The sequence below is a fragment of the Syngnathoides biaculeatus genome, chromosome 22, assembly GCF_019802595.1.
Source record: "Syngnathoides biaculeatus isolate LvHL_M chromosome 22, ASM1980259v1, whole genome shotgun sequence".
Taxonomy (NCBI): Eukaryota; Metazoa; Chordata; class Actinopteri; order Syngnathiformes; family Syngnathidae; genus Syngnathoides; species Syngnathoides biaculeatus.
The window spans coordinates 3,399,782-3,418,644 of NC_084661.1; the positions used below are offsets into that span (position 1 = coordinate 3,399,782).

Here is an 18,863-nt window from a genome sequence, read left to right on the forward strand (position 1 = left end):
CTACCTTTCATGGTGTTCTTGCTACTCTCTATTATGTTAGACTGGGTAATGTCAGACATAAGAGGCATCTGTTGCTGTGGAGATTGGGTGATCTGCGTCACTGCCACCAATTCCTCCTCCTCCTTTGTGATCATTTTGGTTGTTTCCATAACAGCCTTCTTGCTGTCGTCTGTCGTTTGAAGCTCCACCCACGAGGACAGGCAACCAATGTGGGATGAGGAATCATTCATTTTGGCAGCCTGCATTATTGTCTTCTCCTTATCCTCAATTTTTGAAACATTTGATTTCACATCACTGCTGCGAGTCTTTAATTCATTCTCAGAATTTGGTTCTGATGAGGAGGAAGAAGAGGAGGAAGAAGAGGACGACGATGAGGACGAAGAAGAGGAGTATGAGGAATGGGCCATCCTCTTGTGTGGGTTTTCAGAGTCACTGCTCTCTGAGAAGTCAGATGTCATGTCTGTCTTCAGTCTCTTTAGACGAACCTTCTCATCATCATCAACCTTCCTGCGTTTGTTTATTGCCTGTTTGGCCTTAGATTTAGTGTCTGCAAAAGGAAAAAAAGATTCCGTATATTTTTTTTAAATAAACAAATCACAACATCTTTCCTACTCTGTATAGTACATATGATTGCTTGAAATGTATATTTCATAATTTTCCAGGGTTATTTCTGATTTGTTTATGTGTGTCATCATATAGCAACATCAGAAAGCCAAAGCAGTGTTGGAAGAGGAAAGCCTCACCTTTGCCGACAGCTTCTTCTCTCCTGTCTCTGTCCTCTTCAGCGATGCTGCTATCTGACCCTTTTCTCCGGGATGAGCGAGAGTTACGCTGTTCTCTCTGTTCCCGTCCGTTGCCACTGGGAGAATGGTACGACTGGCTAGATGGTTGCTGGTTTTGCAGTGATTGACTCTGCTGTTGTGAAGCCAGTGTCCCTTGGGAACCCTTTGGGTTGGGGCCCGATGATGTCGTGATTGGACGGGGGCTGTTAGCTTGAGCTCGTGTATAATGACTCTGTAAGAACAAAAGAGTGAGAAACATTCTTCATTAGGCAAAGGCAGGGCCCAGATACAACTAACAGTACCAAATAATGTTCTGTGTAAATGATTGACATCCAGGGACCTGGAAACCATAATAATGGGGTAGATGATGAGTATTTCATTTCTCATGGTCTGATTCCTGGAGCCTCCTGGATTCCTCTCCCCCCCCCGCCACTTCGGTTGTTGGGCTGCACGGAGATAGAGGATCCCCACTACTACCCTTGGGTCCTCGCTTCCCTCTCCCCTCTCCTGGCGCCCTCGCCCCTTATTGCTCATGCCAGGCACTTAAAAAGGCTGTCTTTTGGCGGACTGTGACCTCTTTCAGGTGCAGCGAGCTACTCCGTTTTGTCCTATTGGTGGTTGGAGCCACCGTGCTTTCTGAGAGTGGTAGGGGTTGCAGCGCACAAGGTGGTGTGTGTGTGTGTGTCTGTGCATGTGTCTGTGCGCGTGTGTGTGCATGTGTGTGTGTGGCAGGGGTCAGGGGGTCTGGTACCCTGCCCCTCTCTCTTTGGGACTGGCCGGGGTGCTTCGGTTGGGTTGGGCCACCCTGGCTCTTGAGGAGTGGGTGACATCAATCTTGCTGGATCCCCTCAGGGATGGGGTCACTGGTTTGGCCCCACCTTGCAGGTAAAGCTGCCTGGGCTAACCCTTCCTCAATGTGCTGTCTCACCACAAATAATACGAGTTATATTAAAGTATCAACTAACAGGTGCTTACACTGTAAAAGCATTCCAACACACCAGCAACACTCATGAGGATAAGCGGATCAGAAAATAGATAGACTTGTCACACCCCTCCTCAAGCCATCACCTTATCGTGGTGGAGTTGTTTATGTGTCCCAATGATCCTGGGAGCTAAGTTGGCTGAGGCTTCACACCCCTGGTCGCGTCACCCACGGCAAACAGATTCTAGGTGAGGGACGAGATAATGTATGCCTCCATAAACTCCTATGACAAGTAAAAATAATGAATTCAGGTTTCCCTTGCCTGGAAGCAGGTCACCGGGGCCCCCCACTGGAGCCAGGCCTGGAGGTGAGGCTTGAAGGTGAGAGCCTGGTGGCTGGGCCTGCACCCATTGGGCTCAGCCGGGCACAGCCTGAAAGGGGAACATGGGTTCCCCGTCCCATGAGCTCACCACCTGTGGAACACTGGGTAGGGTACAATGTGAGCTGAGCCGTAGCCGATGACCAAGACCTTGGCGGTCCGATCCCCGGCCACTGAAACTAGCTCTAGGGACATGGAACGTCACCTCTCTGGCAGGGAAGGAGTCTGAGCTGGTGCGTGAGGCCAAGAAGTTTCCACTAGATACATTCGGACTCGCCTCTACGCAGGGCTTGGGCTCTGGTACCGGTCCTCTTAAGAGGGGTTGGACTCTGTTCCACTGTGGAATTGCCCGCGGTAAGAGGCACCGAGCAGGTATGGGTATACTTATTGCCCGCCGGCTTGCCGCCTGTACGTTAGGGTTCACCCCAGTGGAAGAGAGAGTAGCCTCCCTCTGCCTCAGGTGGGAGGACGGGTCCCGACTGTAGCTTGTGCCTATGCAGCAAACAACAGCCAGTGTACCCACCTTTTTGAAGTCCTCAAAGGGAATGCTGGAGAGCGCTCTCTCTGGGGACTCCCTCATTCTGCTGGGGGACTAGTATGCCCACGTGGGCAATGACAATGAGACCTGGAAGGGCGTGATAAGGACGAGGATACCCTTGGTCACAGTTTGAAGCTTTTTGATCGTCTCATCAGACTTGCGGCTGCATGTCTCTGACACTCGGGTGTAGAGAGGTACGGAACTCTCAACAGATGACCACCTGATAGTAAATTGGTTCCGATGGTGGGGAGGTACCTGTCCAGCGTGGGAGGCTCAAACATATTGCGAGCGTCATCTAGGAACACCTGGCAGATTCCCGTGTCAGAAAGAATTTCAACTCCCATCTCCAAAAGAACTTTGCACATGTTTGGCCCAGCTGGCCTGCTCTTTGTTCAAATCACCAGCAACAAAGTAATACTTTGTGAGAGACACTGATGATGCAAATGTAACTATTGTTGATTGAAAGAAGTAACTGTGGTCGAATTACTCTTCTGAGGAGAGTAATACGTTACTTTGCTCGTTACTCAAAATGGCATTATTTGGAGTGTTACTTTGTACTATGTTACACATTACTGGCATCACTGCTGACCAATTTAAGTAACTCTCAAAAACAATTTACCCAAAATTTCCTGCTAATCATTCTTCATGTGATCATACCAATAATTTTTGTGGCGCCAATAATTTGTCATGAAGTCACTCACTGTGTTTACATGGCAATCATTACTGATTCAAGCTCTTCCTGAGCTACAAGACACAGCTGAGAGCAACATTTGAACTTTAGCAAGCAAGTTATTTTGTGGATAAACTGTCCTGGATAAGTCATTCATTAACATGAAAAACCTGTGGTGGAAAACAATAAAATGTGAGAATAACTTATATTCAGCATTGGTAGGTAAACTAATGTTTGGAAAATCATTGTATTTTCAAGCAACAAACAACAACAGGAGTCTGAATTGAATCACCATCAGTGAGCTCTATATCTGTTACAAGGACCTTTGCCACAGTAAACCCTGGTTTATCTTGTATACCCACTGTAGGGTGTACAGACAGCAGTAGAATAAAGTGAGCTACGACGACAGTGTAACTTCTGAATGAATTCAGCAAAGGGCATGCTTGAACAAGGAGGTGGATACAAGGATCCCGGGGGTGGCACTGGTGGTGTTTGGCGTACCTGAGTGTTGCCAGAGGTTCCGCTGGGTCTCCCTCCAACCATCTTTAACATGTAAACAAAGCATGTAAAAAAACAAATGAACAGAATTAATAAAAAGAAAATGCGAGACAAGAAGGCCAAGTTTTAAATGGCTCCAAACAATTTAAATCAATGCACTTTTGAACTAAAGATGTGTGTCTTTAAAGCCTCACTTAAAAGTGCTGTCACATGAAATGAGAAAAACACTGTCATGGCCAGAACTCGCAGCTGAACCCAAATGCACAACTCACGAGGGTTAGGAGCAGGCAGTCCACAGAGGGAGCAGTAGCAGATTCGGCAGGAGTAAGAGGAAGGTCAAGAACGGGGTGGGGTTCAGGACATGGGATTGCAAGAGCAGAGACAAGGAGTTGCGGGAACATGACATGGGATGAACGATATGGCAACGACCAGACTGCATGCGTGGGCATAAATATGTGAGATGTAATTACGGAGACGAGACTCCAGTATGCGCATCTGCTGATTGGAGCAAGTGCGTGCTGGATTGGGGACCAGCACAGCCATAGCAGGACCGGCACAGTCAATACAGTACCCCCCACCCACCATAACGGCCGACCCCGGATGGCCCAGGAGCATCTGGATGCAACGTGTGAAAGTCCCTAACGGGGGAGGATTCAACCACGAACCAGGAAGGAATCCAAGAGAGCTCCTCGGAGCCAAAGCCTTCCCAGTCCACCAGATACTGGACACCCCTCCCCCAACGACACGACGACATGACCCAGCGCACAGCATAGACAGGGCCTTCTTCAAGGTGTGGGTGGGTGGGGGGGGGGGTGGACCGGCGAGACCAATGGAGACAATTGCGCCAGCTTAAGCCGACTGACATAGAAAGCTGGGTGAATCCGCATCGATCTAGGGAGTTTCAGCTTCATGGTGACTGGGTTTATCACCTTCGTGATTGGAAACGGTCCGACGAACCTGGGAGCAAGCTTCTGTGATCCCACCCAGAGTGGAAGACCCTTCGCCGACAGCCAGACACGCTGGCCCACTCTGTAGTCCGGAGACTTCCCTCTCTTCCAGTCTGTTGCGGCCTTACGAAGCTTCCCTTGCACAGCAGCATCCAACGGGCTTGCTCTCAGGTCTGTCTACAGCAGGGGTGTCCAAACTTTTTGCAAAGAGGGCCAGATTTGGTAAGGTGAAAATGTGTGGGGGCCGACTATTTAGCCTGACATTCTTTGAACCATTAACATTAAATACAAATTAACTTTTTGGGATTTTTTTTAATTTAATTACAAATGGCATACTTTTACTTTTACATTTTTTTTACATTTAGGTTTTTACCGAAATCACAAACCACAAAAAATTAAGAAAACTATAAAGGATATCTAAGTTCATGTGAAACATTACATATTATTCACTATTATATGCTCACTGTAGGAAAAGTGCTGAAAACAAAACAATGATCACTGCATATTCAAACTGTGATTTTGACCATCACAAAAAAATTAATTAACTGAGATTTAAGAATTTATTCAACTCAGAGGACTTAACAAAGGTCTTGCCTGCACTAATGTGAAGGGTGATACTGGGATCTTGACTGCAGTATGTAGTCCATGTCTGGCTCAAGAGCAGTGGTTTTGATGCGCAAGACGTCACGCAGGTGAGAGTCACTCAGTCTCGTCCTCATGCGGCTCTTGTTAATGTTCATAACGGAGAATGTCTTCTCGCACATGTATGTGGAGCCAAACAAGCTCAGCATTTTCTTAGCAAATGTCCGAATTGCTTGGAACCTGCCTTCATCCAGCTGGCGGTAGAAGTTGACAAGAGGGAGCTGTTGGTGCCGACTGCGATGCTCGGCGTCACACTGCAGCTCAATGAGCTCCAGTTGCAGGTGGTCTGGAGCGTCATCAGGGTCCACAGAGAAAGGAGAGGAAAAAAGCGTGATCTCCTTTTCAATAGCTGCAAAGTCCCGAAAGCGCTGCTGAAACTCCTCAACCAGAGATGAGATGTCTGCTGCATACTTTGTCATTTGCGCACTGATATTGATCTGTGGGAAACTGGTCACAATTTCCTGCAGCGACGAGAAATGTGCGGTATTGGGCTGCGCCTGTGACAGGTGTCTTTGGAAAAGTAGCAGCTTGGTCCGAAAGGCTTTGATGTGCAAATACAGTTGGCTTACCACTGCATTTTCCCCTTGAAGGCTTGTGTTCAGCGCATTCAGATGTCGCGTTATGTCAACTAAAAATCCCAAATCAGCCAGCCAAACAGGATCATTTAATTGTGGCATGGGTTGTCCCTTTTTAGTCAAGAATTGTCCAATTTCCTCGCTGAGAGAGAAGAAGCGCTGCAGCGCAGACCCCCGACTGAGCCACCTTACGTCGGTGTGATACAAAACATCTCCGTATTCAGCCTGGATGTCGAGAAGAAACTGTTGAAACTGGCGGTGGCACAGCGCTTTGGAGCGAATATAATTAATAGTCTTTATCTCCGGTTTCATAACATTATCATATTTCATATATTTGGCACAGAGAACTTCTTGATGAATAATACAGTGGAGTTTAATAGCGCTGCCTCCTTCTTCGCTGACTTTGTTACAGACAAGGCTTGATAATCCACTCCGCTCGCCAGCCATGGCAGGTGCGCCGTCCGTAATAATCCCGGTGACTTTATTCCACTGTAGTTTCATGTCATCTACGGTGGAACAAACAGAAACAAATAAATCCGTTCCTCTTGTTTGGCCCTTCAGACTCTGGAGGTCCAGAAGCTCTTCACTCACGTTCATGTCATTGTCCACTCCTCTTAAAAAGATCAGTAACTGAGCGGTGTCGGACGCATCCGTGCTTTCATCGCACGCTAACGAGAAAAAGTCAAACTCAGTTCCTTTTGCCTCTAACTGTCTCTTAATATCTAATGAAACGTCTTGAATTCTCCGTACCACAGTATTACGAGCCAGGCAAATATTGGCAAACTCTTGCTTGTTCGCGGGACAAATTTTCTCAACCATTTTCATTACACAGTCTTTAATAAATTCACCCTCAGTGAAAGGTTTGCAGTGCTTTGCAATCAGCGTTGCCACTTCGTAGCTTGCCTTTGTGGCATTTTCATTTGACTCACGGACTCTTGTGAAAAAGCTTTGCTGTGCCGTTAAAACAGCTTCCAGTTGCTTCACTTTTTCACCGCGTTTGTTCCCAGTTAGCTTGTCGTAGCTAGCATGTTTCGTCTGGTAGTGCCTCTTGATGTTGAATTCCTTGAAAACAGCCACAGTCTCTGGGCAAATTAGGCAGACACAGTTGTTTCGTATTTCAGTGAAAAAATACTCAAATTTCCACTTGTCCTGGGAGCGGCAGCCCTCGCGGTCAACTTTCCTTTTTTTGTTTACAGACGCCATGTTAGAAATGGGCTGGGCTGAAACGATCACGCAAGGTCAAGGGTCACGGCGGCCAGAGTGCGGCCACAGGGCTACTGCCATCTTCTGGTGAAATGAAAAATATGAAAAATAGCTTTTTGTACACATGTATTTTATACTGTGGTCAACAGTGCTGGCGGGCCGCATATTATTGATTTCATGATAGAGGCCGCGGGCCGGTAAAAATTTGTCCACGGGCCGCAATTGGCCCGGGGGCCGGACTTTGGACATGTCTGGTCTACAGCGTCTCACCACGGCCAAAGCTGACGCTACCAAGGAGCTGGAGTCTATAGACGGGAATAGAGAGGGTGGATAGCCGTGCACAGCATGGGAGGGACACATCTTGGTGGAAGCAGAGGAGAGGGAGTTATGTGAATACTCGACCTAACTTAATGTTGACTCCACGAACTCGGGTCGCAAGAAGCCAGGCAACGGAGCCCAATTTCTAGGTCCTGCTTTACCCGTTCAGTCTGACCATTGGATTCCGGATGATGGGCTGATGAAAGGCTCACGCTGGCCCCTATAAGGGAGCAAAATTCCCTCCAGAATTGGGAGACGAATTGGGGGCCCTGGTCGGATACCACGTCGGAGGGGAGGCCATGCAGTCTGAACACATTCCTCATCATGAGTTCGGTTGTCTGCTTCGCGGAGGGAAGTTTTGGTAACGCGATGGGTGACGTGGAACAGATAGTGGGTGTAACTCCCTGGCAGGATGCTGTCGGGAGGGCTTGTGCGCGACGCATGTTGGGCAGGCATTGGCATCCTGTCTAACATCTTTCTTGCTGTTCGGTCACCAAAAGCGTTGTTCTATTACGGATTGCGTCTTGGCTATGCCTGGGGGACATACGGTGCGGTTGGTGTGAGCCTATCTTATTACGCAGGCTCGTAATGGAGGAATTACGAACAGCTTGCATCGGGGCATCAGTCCAGGGTTTGAGCATCCCTAAGTGTGTCCTTTCCGGCTGTTTCTATCTCCAAGCTAAATGATGATACAAAACACGAGCTGGGTAGGTTGGACACTGGTTCTGCTGCCATTTATTCGCTATTGTGGGCCTGTGGCAGCGCATCGGGTTTGCCGTTCTTTGATCCCGGCCGATAGGAAACCACGAAGTGAAAACGCGTGGAGAAGAGGGCCCACCTGGGTTGCCTGGCATTTAGTCTTTTGGCAGATTTCAAGTATTCCAGATTTTTGTGGTCGCTTTAAAATACGAAAGGAAGCTGAGCCCCCTCCAACCAGTGTCTCCACTCCGTCACTGCTGTTTTAACTGCTAAGAGCTCCCGGTCTTCAGTATCGTAGTTACGTTCCGCGGGTGTTCATTTTTTAGATAGGAAGGCACAAGGGTGTATCCTCCAGTCGTTCTGACTTCTCTGTGATAGAACGGCCCATATCCCCGAATTTGATGCATCCACCTCTACAATGAATTGCCAGTCAGGATCTGGCAGGATGAGGATGATGGGGAGAGGCAAAGCTGGCCTTAAGTTGACGGAAGGCCGCCTGGCAACTTGGGCTCCAACTGAACGTGCTATGAGCTGCCGTGAGTGCATATAACGGTGCCGCGACCACTCTAAAATTCCAGATTAATTTTCTATAAATATTCGCAAATCCAATAAAACTCTGAACCTCCTTACGTGAGCTGGGCGCGAGCCAGCGCAAGATGGATTCCACCTTGCGGGGGTCCATGCGGACCTCGCCCTCCACCAGGATGAATCACAAAAACGACACAGATGTTTGATGGAACTCAAATTTTTCTGCTTTTCCATACAGTCCATGAAGCAGAAACTGTTGCAAAACTGCTCGGACATGCTTGACATGAGTTGCTTCGTCTGGTGATAAGATCAGAATGTCGTCCAAATATACATAGACGTGGCGGATGAGCATTTTGCAAAGCACGTTGTTGACGAGGTTCTGGAAAACAGCTGGCGCGTTCGTGAGCCCAAAGGGCATCACCAAATATTCGTAATGCCCAGTGGGCATGTTGAAGACGGTCTTCCACTCGTCCCCCTCCCTTATGCGCACCAGGTGGTAGGCGCATCACAAATCCAATTTGGTAAAGATTTTGGCCTCCTTCAGGAGCTCAAGAGCTGTGAAAATGAGGGAAAAAGGGGTACTGTTTCTTGACAGTAATACTGTTCAGTCCTTGGGAATCAATGCAAGGTCTTAGGGACTTGTCCTTTTTCTTCACAAAGAAGAAGCCGGCTCCAGCCGGTGAGGAACGAGGGTCGACTAAGTTTCGCCACCAGCGACTCGTCCACACATTCCCTCATGGCCTGGTGTTCTGGACCTTAAAGAGAATAGTCTCCCTCGAGGGGGAGAGGTGGCAAGCAACAAGTCTATCGCGCAATCATACAGCCTGTGTGGCGGAAGACACTTGGCCTTAACTTTGGAAAACACCTCTTTGAGATCTAGATAACTGGGGGGCACGAGGGATAGATCTGCCTCCTCTGAAGCGACATTCGTATTTTCCTTCCTTGGGGATGAGAGGCAAGTGACGCAGCTTTTCGGCCCCCAAGACTTAATCTGTCGGGTCAACCAGTTGATTTGGGGGTTATGCCGCCTTAGCCATGGACTTCCCAGGATAATGTCACTGCTCTGAGTATTGAACGTGTGAAAGCGTCGGCGTTCCGTATGCAAATCTGGAAATGTCATGTTGAGCGTCTGGGTGCGGTGAGTTATTTTGCATAGGAACGTGCCATTATGCATTCCGGAGGCTTTGTGTTTTGAAGGTCACTAGGCCCATACTGGTAATGAAATTAAAGAGGTTGCCGTCTGACCCGGAATTGATGAACGCCGTAGCATTGTGAAATCGTCTGCCTGAACTTAATGTCACACCAAGGAGGGCTCGAGCTGAACAGGCCGAGGCGTGGTTAAGACTCACCGTTGTGGACACTGAGTGCGGGTCCCGCTGGTTTGGCCATGCAGCGAGCCACGAGGTGTCCCGCCCGTCCTCAATAGAAGCAGCGACCCTCACTGGCATCGTTGCCGTTCCTCGGGTGACAGGCGAATTTCATCCAATTGCATGGGTTGTTCCACATCGGGAGGGGCTTGTTGAAGCGCAGTGGATCGTCTGAGGCTCTGTCGGGCATTCCCCCGTCGTGCATTGTCCTGTTCTTGATTTACGAGCCTCTGATCGATTTTCAGGGTGAGCGATGAAGGAGTCCAAGTTCATTGGGAAGTCCAACAGGATTAGCTGATCCTTGATCGCGGGTGACAACTCCTGGAAAAAAGTCTTAAGAGCGCTCTATCGTTCCACTGGCTCTCAGCCTCCAGAATGCGGAATTTGATTGGATAATTTGAGACTCTGTGTTGGTCCTGCGGTGTGGTCGCCTCACGTACAGGGGATGTGTACTGGAACACCTGTCCCATGTGCAGAAAAACACCCTCAAAGCATGATGCTACCACCACCATGCTTCACAGTAGGGATAGTGTGCTTGGGATGGAACTCAACATTTGTCTTCCTCCCAACACAGTAAAGTGGAATTATGACCAAAAAGTTCCATTTTGGTCTCATTTGACCACAAACCTTTCTCCCATGACTCCTCTGTATCATCGAAATTGTCACTGGCAAACTTAAGACGGGCCTTGACATGTGACGGTTTAAGCAGGGGAAACTTCCGTGCAATGCATGATTTCAAACCATGACGTCTTAGTGTATTACCAACAGTCACCTTGGAAACGGTGGTCCCAGCTCTTTTCAGGTCATTGACCAAATCCTGTCATGTAGTCCTGGGCTGATTCCTCACCTTTCTAAGGATCATTGAGACGCCACGAGGTGATATCTTGCATGGGGCCCTACTCCGATTAAGATTGACCATCATGTTTAGCTTCTTCTATTTTCTAATGATTGCTCCAACAGTGGACCTTTTTTCACCAAGCTGCTTGGCAATTTCTCCGTAGCCCTTTCCAGTCATGTGGAGTTAGTTGTACAATTTTGTCTCTGGTGTCTTTGGACAGCTCTTTGGTCTTGGCCATGTTACAAGTTTGAATCTTACTGTTTGTATGGGGTGGACAGGTGTCTTTATGCAGCTAACGACCTCACACAGGTGCATCTGATTCAAGATAATACATGGAGTGGAGGTGCACTTTTAAAGGTGGACTAACACCTGTTTAAGGGTCAGAATTCTAGCTGATAGTCAGGTGTTCAAATACTTATTTGCAGCTGTATCACAGAAATAAATCATTCAAAAAATCATACATTGTGATTTCTGGATTTTTCTTTTAAGATTAGCTTTCTCACTGTGGAGATGCACCTACAATGAAATTTTCAGACCCCTCCATGATTTCTAAGTGGGAGAACTTGCAATATAGCAGGGTGTTCAAATACTTATTTGCATCACTGCAAATAAAATCCATCAATTTTCTGAGCTGCTTATCCTCACGGGGGTCGCGGGAGTGCTCGACCCAATCCCAGCTGCCACTGGGCAGGAGGTAGTGTACACCCTGAACTGGTTGCCAGCCAATGCAAGGCACATGGGGACAGACAACACTCACACTCAGAATCACACCTAGGGGCAATTTAGAGTATCCAATTAACGCATGTTTTTGAGATGTGGGAGGAAACCGGAGTGCTTGGAGAAGACCCATGAAGGCACGGGGAGACTATGCAAACTCCACATAGGCAGCGCCAGGATTTGAACCGCGGTCCTCAGAACTGTGAGGCCAACCCTCTACAGCTGTTTCACTGCACCGCTAATACATAAAAAAAATTAATAATATTTAAGTCATATTAATTATGCCAATTTACGGACCAAAAAATAAGACAAACCAACTGGCCAGACCAGGTTTCTCTTAAATACAATCAAGGTTGTATCTACAATTACAATAAAAAGCATCTGAACCTATTAGAATTACAGTGGAATCTAATTTTTAAATTTGATTCTGTGACCCCCATTCACAACTTAGAGTGAATAACAAATTGTGTTATTGTTTCCGATTGTATGTAGATGTAAATGCAATTGATGTGTTCCAGCCCCAAAACATCACATTTACTTCATATATTGTAGAATAACAATGCACACTTTATTGTGAAGAGAGAACACAGTGTAATTGTTGTTTTCCCATACAGTACTTTTCATAGCCAACCTTTACATGGAGAACATGGAAAGGAGAGCAACAAGCTTCTTTAAGGGAACAGCTCCAGGTCATTGGTACACACGTCCTCCCTGTATGAATGTAAACAATGCTCTGTGCAGGGATAATGTGTCGAAGAGACAACTGCCGTTCGAGTCTGATTTATGTGGAAAAAAGGCAACGTAAAGTGTGTATTTTCACAAGTTTTTGCCGGACAGTAACTTTAGACACCCGAGAAACCATGACAACACATCCCACAATGCAATGCTGATTTATTATATAAGAAACAGCTGTGGATGTAGATGAGTGTACTCACATGGGCAGAATTGTTATTCTGACTGGATCGTGACCTTCGTCTGGAGGTAATCCCAATATTTTCTCCTTTCAACAGGGAGTGAACCACATCATCAAGAAAGGTCATCTGAATCATGGATGGATCCACATTCTGAGGCTCAAGCACCTAAAAATAACATTGCACACCTGCTCAAAGGTTTTATGATTGTTAGATGAGATGCTCATCTGTAACATATGATGCCATTAGTTGATTTAGAAAATGGATAAATGGATGTGAGTGTACCTGGTCATTCATGACGACCATGTTTCGGCTAAAGAGGTCGTGATGTGTAATGATGCCTGTGAACCACTGGGTGGCTGAGTCTTGTCTGTATACACGCACACGGTAGCCATTCAACGAATAGGGACCTGAAAGGGTCAAGATAAGTGTTTTAAAGAGGAAAAAAAAAAAGTATATATATATATTTGCCATTCTACCATTCTAATTTTTGCAAACTGGAGTCCCACAATACCACGAGAAAAAAAAAAAAAGTTCATGTTATGATATGGTTAAACATGAGGTACCTTCCTGGGGACTGCCTATTGGGAAGTAGTTGTCCCAAACTCTTAACCCTAAATTTCAATCCATGAGAATAATACTGAAGAGAATTTTTGTCATTTTTTCCAATGGTGTATTTTAAAATATATGTTTATCTTATTTCTAACAGAATGTAGAATATTTAAATTCATTTGGAAGTTGTTTTTTTTCATTATTATAAAACATTCTTTAATAAAATGCTGTCCCACACTTTGTCAAAACCGTAACATGAGTCTTTTTACTTCATGGATGGAGCCTGGTTTTAGCTACAGCCACTGAATTTCTGACCAGATAGTGACATTGCATCCCTGTCCCTCATGGCTGCAAGGTGAGTAATTAATTATCATCATTTTTAAGTACGGGGGCATAAGCCAGTGGAATCAGTAGGCCACTCCCAAGCCCGGACAAATGAAGAGGGTTGCGTCAGGATGGGCACCCATCTTAAAACTTGCCAAACAAATATGAGCGTTCATCTAAAGCTGGGGTGACCAGACTTTTATACCCCAAGAACCACTTTTCAAGAAGCCAGCCTCTTGCGATCTACCGACGGGGGTGGGTTTGGAGCAAAAGAGAGACCGAGAGATCATAATCAGGGGGTGACGAGATGGATGATAGGCTAACGTAAACGTTCCCTCTAATTTTTGACACGTCTGAGCAAATACACTATGCCCATGAGCGCTCCCTTTGGCTACTGTGAGCAACATCAGACGGATGCACTGTGGTCAGATCAGTGTCCTTCATTGAAGTTATATGGCTCATTAAAAGATTCAGATTACAGCTTTTACATTTCCATCAAAACATTTTTAAGAACAATTTTATTTGTGTTTTTACAAACTTACAATGAAAACGTCAAAAACAAAAAAATACATTGCTAACCAAACCAAGCCAACTATGAACTATAAATCTCAAAAGTTGCTTCAAACTTTGTTTCATTTATTTTATTTTTTAATTCACAATGATATCCCTGTCTATTTTTCTTAGGATAAAACTGAATTATTGCTTGCAGAATATCTTTACCAATGCATGTTGAAAGCTGAATGATGCCAAAGTCAGATGTTTTAGAGGTTCTAGAGAGCAGACTTCGATGGTTTGGACATGTCCAAAAGAAAAAGTGTGCACATATTAGTCAAGGGTGCTGAGGATGGAACTGCCAGGCAAAAGAGTGAGAGGACAATCAAAGAAAAGGTTGATGGATGTTATGAGGGGAGACCGGAAAAAGATGACGTGCTGTGGTGACCCCTAACGGGACAACCCGAAAGGAAAAGAAGAAGAAAGAAATTTTTAAGAAATGTGTTCCTAAGTCTGAAAATCAGTAGGTTCCATTAATGATGGTCACAACTGCACATCTATTAACTGCAAGTAACAAAACTTTTAGGGGCTAAAAGCAAAATATCATGTGTTGTGGTGTGTACATCTGTTCAAACATCCGTTTATAGCCATTTACTTGTTAGCATGTTCGAGTTATGCTTGGATTGGTTAGCAAAAATGTCACAACTCTAACAGTCACAACCGTAACAAATTGTAACATTAACAGTTGTGACATAATCATTATGGTGATGACAACATGTAATGTCGCACATATTTTAGACAATACTTGATCAGTATTATTACATTATGCTCTTAAAACATAATAATAATATAAAAAATAATTATTATTATTATAAGGTGGCACAGCGGCTAAGCTAGAAAGTGTTGGCCTCACAGTTCTGAGGTCCTGGGTTCAATCCCGGACCCGCCTGTGTGGAGTTTGCATGTTCTCCCCGTGCCTGCGTGGGTTTTCTCCGGGCATTCTGGTTTCCTCCCACCTCGCAAAAACATGCAAAATTAATTGGACACACTAAATTGCCCCTTTATTTGATGTTATTCGGCTAAGATGGGAGAATGCAGACAGCAAAGTCGAAAGAACACAAAAAGAGTGGAGTAGAGAGGGTGAGAAAAAAAATTGAGGGACGACAAACGAGAACAGGTGGCACAATGGTGCAATTTGTTAAAGCTGGGGTCACCAACCTTTTTGAGCGTGAGGGCTACTTTGTGAGCACTGATCATATCAGGGACCTGTTTACACTTTACGAATACATAAATACTTATTATACAACATTATTTAAAAAAATCCTCATTGTAAGCAATTCAGATTCAAAATTTATAGCACAAATTATAATAATAATAACAATTTGTGACCTGTGCTATTTTTAGAACGCGCCTCGCAGGCGCTTTAGAGGTCCTCGTTGGCAACCATGCGGATTTAAATTCCGGCCCTGGCTGTGTGGAGTTTGCATGTTCTCCCCATGCCTCCGCGCACTTCGGTTTCCTCTCACGTCCTAAAAACACGCATTAATTGGAGACTCTAAATTCTCCTTAGGTGTGATTGTGAGTGCGACTGTCTCCATGTGCCCTGTGATTGGTTGGCAACTATCGCACCTCCTGCCAGCTGATAGCTGGAATAGCCTCCAGCACTCCAGCGGCCCTTGCGAGGATAAGCGGCTCGGAAAATGAATGGATAAACAGAGAACGAAAGAAAAAATGAAAGGAAGAAGGAAAGTAAAAATCTGTAAGTGATTTAACTAAGGGAAAAATGGAAGGTCAGAATATCATTGTGAATAAGACTGCAACATAACAGGGTGTTGTTGTGAAAAGTCAGAGAGACCTCCCACACCTTCTCCCATGTCTTCTGCCACGCCTCCTCGCCTTCCACACACCTGTGAGACTGTTACTCCATGCACTTCTATTGAAAGTAATAAGAGATGTTCTCTAATGTGTGTCCATAGAAAAATAAAGACACTTGGTACGGAGATTAAAGAACTTGAATGCAAGAAATAAATAAATCAAAAATGGTGCCATAGCATGAGAAGCAGAAATCAAAATGTTCCCAAAGAATAAAAACTCAGAAGGAAGTAAGAGTTCCTGTGCATATCAGAAAGACCCGTCTTTTTCATATCACACTCTGAAGAAAAAAATTACAAGGAGAGACCCACTTTCAAGCATGTTGCTCAGAAAATACAAACTCGTTTTTATTCACAGGAGAAACATGAGGCAGCTCGTAGAGAGTGAACAACACAACTACAGACAACCCAAATCTAAAGTTCACCTATTAAAAAACTGCGCAGACCTAGGATGTGAATAACAAGATTATAAATATGAGTTTCCGTTTTTCCCTTTCTGGAGCTCTACGTTGTTTATGTTCTTTAATGCAGTTTCAAGCACAAAACATGTTCATCATGTCTATGTCATATTGGAGTAGTTGAGCTGCTATGTTGAAGTAATGTAAAATAGATGGCTCTTTAATAGTAAATAACCTTACTTTATTAATCATAAACATTTGTATTTGTAAAATTCACGTTGTAGGGTAGGTAATGAGTTAGTTTTAAGCAACAAGGTTGAGGGGATATAATGCATCCTTGCAAACAAAATACTGTGGTCATGACCAAAACAGTGCAGGCACTACCGTCACACTCTGTGTTTTGAAATACAAATCATGAACTGAGTCATCACATAACATTTTATGATTAATGTACAATTCAATGTAATAACAAATTCTGAGATCTCTATGAGCAATGTAATTCGTTTTACAAAGAAGACTGCATTCAGGCGCCACAGTGAGTCAGCGGGTAAAGTGTTTTGGTCTCACAGTTCTGAGGTCCCAGGTTCAATCCCGGACCCACCTGTGTGGAGTTTGCATATTCTCCCCGTGCCTGCGTGGATTTCTTCCGGGTACTCCGGTTTCCTCCCACATCCCAAAAACATGCAACATTAATTGGACAGTCTAAATTGCCCCTAGGTGTGATTGTGAGTGTGGCTGTTTGTCTCCATGTGCCCTGTGACTGGCTGGCAACCAGTTCAGGGTGTACGCCACCTCCTGCCCGTTGAGGATAAGCGGCAAAGAAAATGGATGGGTTGCATTAAAATTTTGATGAGTCTTAGAAAACCAAATAATTTTCATATATTTGTTTAAAAAAAAACTACAGTAATGTTCAAAATAATACCTGTCCAATGTGACTAACCAGATTAATACAAGTTTTCAGTATATTTTTTATTGGTACGTCAAACAAGTTACCAGTAGGTGCAGTAGATTCTCAGAAAACCAACAAGACCCAGCATTCATGATATACACACAATTAAGACTGCAATTGGACAATTTGTTGAAAGGGGTGCATTGAAAAAAAGTCTGTTGTTTACTATACGAACTATTTCTGTTTCTAGGATTTACCAATCCTTTGAATCACTAAACTAATATTTAGTTGTATGAGCAGTTTTTTAGAACAGCTTCCCATCTGTGTGGCATGGCGATAACCAACTTGTGTCACCTTTCATTATTATAATTCCACTAAGAATCGTTGATGACATTCCATAATTCATGGTTTTGTTTCAGAAACAGCATTTTTGATGTTCTCTATTGAATTAAGGTCCAGGGATTGGGCTGGCCACTCTTTGGCTACTTTGATAATCTTGGGGCTGATCATTGGCTGAGCCTTTGTGATTCTGGTTATTCTTCAATCCATTTTGATGGTTGTCTTCCGTTTTCTGCCACGTGTCTGGTTTCGCTCTCCATTTTAAGGCATTACTGATCATTTTAGCTGAACAGCCTATATTTTTTTACACCTCTTTAAAAGGCTTCCTCTCTCCAATTAAACATTTAATCAAAGTATGCTATTCTTCTGAAAAGTGCGTTGAACGCCCCCTTTTCCTCAGGCTTTCAAGGAGAAATGCATGTTCAAATGGTGCTGGCATCATCCTTAAACAGGGGGCACCTGATTACCACATGTTTTTCACAAAATTTATAACCTCACTGATTGAATGCCATACTGTTATTTTTTAAACATACCCTTTTCAACAAATTGCCCAATTCCATAGCCTTAAGAATGTGTATGTTATGCATGCTGGGTCTTGTTAGTTTTCTGAGAATCTCCTGCACTTACTGGTAACTTCTTTGACATGTAGTAATAAAAATAGTGGATTAATCTAGTTAGTCACATTGGACTCCTATTATTTTGAACAGAACTGATGGTGTAATGGTACACACACCTGACTTTATTGTGGGCAGTGTGGGATCGATTCCCGCTCAGTGATGTCAATATGTGCCGTGTGACTGACCAGTTTAGGCAGTGTTCACACTCACTCTGACCAAAAAAATTTAAGGGCTTTTTAGGGGCATTCTTAAGGGCCGACACGAAAAATTTAGGGCCATTGTGGCAAATCAAGAATAAGGAAAAAAGACTCACCCAATGGTGTCATCAACCATTATTGGTTCATCAAAGGTTCCAGTCCCTCAGTACCTGTCACAGTGATCATCTGTTGCCCCTTGTGGTAGTTCTCATTGATATGACCATTGTCAATGTCTTCACATAATTACTTCACATATCAGTCTACAGAAAAACAGATTCTAACTACAATTGCAGCTATATACACATATTTACAAATGTCTTCTACTGACGTCTGTCTCAGCACCCCTACTCTAGCTCCTTGAGCCTACCCAGTGCCTCCTCTATTTGTTGCTGCAGAGGTGCCAAGGTGGGTCTCTTGTCCTTTGCTCTGCCTCTGAGTGCATTGCCTCGGTGATATACCTCAGATTCCTCTTTTCTTCTGCCTCCTCACACAGCCTGTCAGCCTTCTCAATAAGTGTAGATATGTCAGTCTCTATTCTGGCTGTTTTGGCTTTGAGGCAGTCTAGCTCTACCTTAGCTGCCTTCCTCTTCTCTGCCTGTTTTGATGCATCCTTCTTCTTCTTTTCCTCCTCTTGATGCTGGAGGTAAATA

The 18,863-nt window shown here is 44.8% G+C and overlaps 1 protein-coding gene across 14 annotated transcripts in view; it reads right to left on the bottom strand.

Moving 5' to 3' along the window:
* The window catches only part of jmjd1cb (jumonji domain containing 1Cb), a 246,137-nt gene that overhangs the window by 72,056 nt on the left and 155,218 nt on the right, over window positions 1–18,863 (bottom strand). For 13 of the 14 annotated variants that reach the window (XM_061811226.1, XM_061811228.1, XM_061811229.1 and 10 more), the window contains 5 exons: window positions 12,820–12,944; window positions 12,559–12,702; window positions 3,793–3,834; window positions 744–1,014; window positions 5–547 (listed from right to left, as the gene is read on the bottom strand). In XM_061811226.1, the coding sequence (XP_061667210.1) occupies window positions 5–547; window positions 744–1,014; window positions 3,793–3,834; window positions 12,559–12,702; window positions 12,820–12,944 (1,125 nt within the window). Of the gene's footprint in view, window positions 1–4; window positions 548–743; window positions 1,015–3,792; window positions 3,835–12,558; window positions 12,703–12,819; window positions 12,945–14,815; window positions 14,919–18,863 lie in introns of those variants that run through there. The other variant, XM_061811236.1, reaches the window with a different exon arrangement.